This window comes from Biomphalaria glabrata, chromosome 1, assembly GCF_947242115.1.
Source record: "Biomphalaria glabrata chromosome 1, xgBioGlab47.1, whole genome shotgun sequence".
NCBI lineage: Eukaryota > Metazoa > Mollusca > Gastropoda > Planorbidae > Biomphalaria > Biomphalaria glabrata.
In genome coordinates, this window is record NC_074711.1 from 18,071,077 (window position 1) to 18,075,835 (window position 4,759).

The 4,759-nt window shown below is 38.3% G+C and overlaps 1 protein-coding gene across 1 annotated transcript; it reads left to right on the top strand.

Moving 5' to 3' along the window:
- The first annotated feature begins 417 nt into the window (after nt 1–417).
- LOC129924305 (uncharacterized) lies at nt 418–1,038 on the top strand. The gene has a single exon (XM_056018563.1). It carries the CDS (start codon nt 418–420, stop codon nt 1,036–1,038), a length of 621 nt encoding a protein of 206 aa, XP_055874538.1.
- The last annotated feature ends 3,721 nt before the right edge of the window (nt 1,039–4,759 follow it).

Genomic DNA, 4,759 nt, shown 5'->3' on the forward strand with positions numbered 1-4,759 from the left:
GGTAGGGAGGAAGTGGGATGAAAGTGCCTACGCACTGGGGTGTGGGGTAAACGGCGGTGCTACGTCGAAGTAAGTGATCGAGTCACTGAGAGAGAGCAGGATGGGTTTCAAACTATGCATTTGTGGTTGGAATCGGTCGAGCTGTGATGGAGATAACCAGGACGTAGATTGAGATCTATTTGGAAGCAATGATTATTAGGTTATCAAATACTCGAGCTTGATGTATCACAATTTGTTTTTGCTTTAAAGAGTAAAGGTTACCTTTCAGACCTCGAGATCTATGGGGGTTGAGGATGTAAAGCTCATCTGTTTCTATAGCCGACGGTTAAGGGTATCATTTGGCCAGCACAACGACCAACCACCTGCACAGCGACCAACCCCCTGCACAATGACCAACCGCTTTTACTTCCCCGATGTATGCCAGTTAGAGTTGGGTCAAGTCAGGGCCAGTTACCCATTAGAGTCGGGTCAAGTCAGGGCCAGTTACCCATTACAGTTTGGTCAAGTCAGGGCCAGTTACCCGTTAGAGTTGGGTCAAGTCAGGGCCAGTTACCCATTAGAGTTGGGTCAAGTCAGGGCCAGTTACCCATTAGAGTTGGGTCAAGTCAGGGCCAGTTACCCATTAGAGTTGGGTCAAGTCAGGGCCAGTTACCCATTAGAGTTGGGTCAAGTCAGGGCCAGTTACCCGTTATAGTTGGGTCAAGTCAGGGCCAGTTACCCATTAGAGTTGGGTCTAGTCAGGGCCAGTTACCCGTTAGAGTTGGTTCAAGTCAGGGCCAGTTACCCATTAGAGATGGGTCAAGTCAGGGCCAGTTACCCATTAGAGTTGGGTCAAGTCAGGGCCAGTTACCCATTAGAGTTGGGTCAAGTCAGGGCCAGTTACCCATTAGAGTTGGGTCAAGTCAGGGCCAGTTACCCATTAGAGTTGGGTCAAGTCAGGGCCAGTTACCCATTATAGTTGGGTCAAGTCAGGGCCAGTTACCCATTAGAGTTGGGTCTAGTCAGGGCCAGTTACCCGTTAGAGTTGGGTCAAGTTAGGGGTGTCCTTAAAGATAATTTTTAAAAAATCCATTTTGTAGTCTATGTTAAGACAACGTTATCGCGTCATTGTCAGATGGGGCTGGTGGGGGAGGTTAAGGGTAATCTACCAACCTTGGGGGGATGGTAAGGGGCTAGGGGTGGTACTAGCTTCAGCACTAAGGGGACCGGAAAGTGGAAGCACTTTTGTTGAGAAATAACTCAATGCATGAAAATAATTAGTAAAAAACAACAACATTAACCTAATTAATATACGCTACATATTGATATTTAATGTTATACCGCCCTCCACCCCTTTTACCCGAAGTCTAACGTTTTTGAGGAGCAGGTCTCTATCAGGTAAGAAGATCTAGGAATTATAAGTCAAATGAATTGTAGAGGGAGAGGCGGGCTACATCTGTTTTAGTGTTTCCGCTATCGCCCACCAACACCAGCTCCAGAGAGTATGATGCTAAAGATGTCGTGCGGCCGGGGGGGGGGGGTACGTGGCATCGCCCTCCTCTTCCACAGGCTTTTAAAACACAGTAAGATAGAGCAGCTCAATGTTAAGGTCATCTGTTTCTTTGACCAACGGTTAACGAGCAGGGTGTTATGTGGCCAGCACAATGACCAACCGCCTTTACGTCCTCCAACTAGAATCGGGTACCCATTAGAGTTGGGTGGACTCAGGAGCTCCCTAAAAATCCAGAAATTCAAAATTCTAGTCTTCACCTTGATTCGAACCCAGGACTCCACGTTTGGAAGTCAAGCCAAACACAGTAAGACGACCTTTATTTTTAATTCAGCAAGTTATGCATTTTTTTTTTATTTTAGCTTGAATCACTGATATTTATAAAGACTTGGTTTTATTTAATTTTGAATTGGTACAAAATGAGATTACGAGATTTTTATACTCGGTCATTAGTTTATAGCTCCAAACAGCTCCTACAACTAAACAGCGTAAGTATGTTAAATTCTTCAAAACAATGCTTATATTAATTGAAATTGTATTAATTAGTTTGGACCAGTCATGTAATTATATGTGTGGTTGACCTAGACATAAATCTTTGCGATAGAAACATTTTTACCAATTTTTAGCGCCCCCGAAAGGGAAAAGACGCAATTAGTTTTGTGTGGAATGTGTGTCTGTCCGTCCGTCCCGTTTAGATCTCGTAAACTAGAAAAGATAGTGAAAATCTGACACCATAATATTTTAGACCATTCAAAGTTCTGATGCAACGGCTACTTTTTTCTTTTCTGAAAGTGAAAAATCTAATTTTTTAAATCACTTATGCAAGCAGTTGTATCATACAAATACATCACTTTTACAACTATTCACTATAAATAATAAAAAAAACACGGGATGACCATTTACAATTGTACATACATTGTTATGCAAATGATTTTAGATTTTTTGTCAAAATTGTTTTTTTTTTACATTTGTATTGCTAAGATAAGTAACTACTACATTTACAAAAGAAAAAGTTTTTTTTTTAAAGAGAAAAAAATCAATTTAGTATGCATATAAGTTGGACATAATTTAAAACAACTATTAATAAGTAGTTTTTCATATTATCGAGTGAACTGCAAAGTGTAAATCAGTACACCTAACTAAAGGAATTTTTTGTTTTTTCACGGAAATGTTTTTTTCTTGAGGGTTTGAATAAGAGATTGACCATTTGCAAAACAATTAGATCTATTAGATATTCATTTTAAGACATCAGATAGGCCAGGGTCACATTTTACTTCACAGTCACTTTCACCTATCCTTTGGTCTGCTGGACCGTTGGGGCACCACACAAGATCCGTCAACCTTCTTTCTCCATTCTTCTTTGTCATTTGTCTTTGATAGAATTTCATTCTGATGTTCTTTCTGAAAATATTGAAACCTGCCTGGGTGGACCACTTCGGGATCCGATTTTGAGTTTGTGTTTCCACACAAACTGTCTTTGTAACCTTGTTTTGTTTAGCTTTTAGCTTTCTTAATGCGCTATGATCCTATCAATTGTCTGAACCAGTTGTGAAAGGCGAGGTAAGAAGGGGGTATCTTGGTGAATGTTTACATGATCTTTTTTTTTAAATGCATAAAAAAATGGTAAATCAGGTCTCAAGATTCCTGAAGGGGACTAATTCAATTATACCACCATATCTGTCTTTCCCTTTTTCAATATACCAAACAAAATAATTAATTACCAATGGTTAATTATCTAATTGGTTATTTTTAAATTGATTCTTGTGTTGTAAAATAAATAATGGTGCAAAATTTCCGCTCAATCCGAGATTGGGTGTAGGAGAAATAACAGACAGACAGACAGACTAAGTTGATATAAGCCTTGTAAAAATACACGTCTTTCTGTCACTGGTCTTCGCTTGTTCTCCGCCTCTTCAACTTTTTATAATCTCTAATACGGCTTCTCGTGATGTCATCAGAATCTATTTATCCTCTACAACCAAACCATCCGCCCACCTTTACTCATGGTTACATCAGTAACACGCAGACACACTCCTTGACTTCTATATCACCAGAACAAAGCTACCATCTCTTAAACAAACTCTTTCATGAAAGACGCCTTTCCAAAATAAGCACATAGTTCTTAAAGACAATCTGCACCCATTATACCACAGTTACATCAGATCTAGACGACGTTGTCGGCTCCTTTCCGTAGAGGCTAGAACAGAAAGATTTTAAAACTCCTGTATCAGTCATGTTTTAATGTTATTTGTCATCATAGAGAAGCACACAAAGCGCTTGGTTTGTATCTTATCTTATATCTTATCTTATATCTTATCTTATATCTTATCTTATATCTTATCTTATATCTTATCTTATATCTTATCTTATATCTTATCTTATATCTTATCTTGACTTAACAAGAGGGTTGAACGCCAATGTATTTATCAAGCACGCTAATATACTCTCAACATTAGGTTTAAATTGCTTGAAATGCATTTTTTAAAACTAGATTGTCCAAATGTGTCAATATGTGGTAAGGTTAAAAAGGGTTAGGACTTAGTTTTAAAAAAAGGCCTCCCCCCAAATCAAAAGTTAAGGATCTGCCCTTGTATCATTCTGTTTTCATTAGATTAATTATTGGACTACTGGCCTCATCATGGCAGTAACTTTAATTAGTACAAGCAATTCTTCTAAAACTCTTTTATTAAATTATAGTTTTTAAAGTTTTGAATATTATATTATCCTCACATTTGTTTTTGGCGATCATATTGTAAGGAATGAGGAAGTGATTAGATACAAACATGCGCTTAACATATTTGTCTGCATAGACAAGGAACTAACCAGGAGTTTACTGTATCTTGCAATAACAAAAATTTCACAATTATATTTTTCATTATATGACCTTCACTCGGCCATTCATGGGCGAGTATATAATTATGAGTGTCAGAGTGTGCGTATGTTAGCCTGAGGGCCTGTGTATGTGTGTTTCCTGAGTTATTCTGACGTTAATATCATGTCGCAATGACAATTAGAATAGTAAAGTAACTGTTACCTAATATGTTTTGTGACCTTTCATTTAAGGAAGACAACGCCATCATTGAGAGTACTATATAATTTATGTATATGTGTGTGTTAATATCAGGTTAAGATTTACAAATTGATATCGAGGAAGAAAGAAAAAGAAATGAATAAAGAAAAAAAAAACAGAAATAGATGGACAGGAGAGAGGAGAAAAGGAGGGAAGAGGCAGAGAGAGGAGAATGAGAACGGGAGAGATTGAGGAAGAGA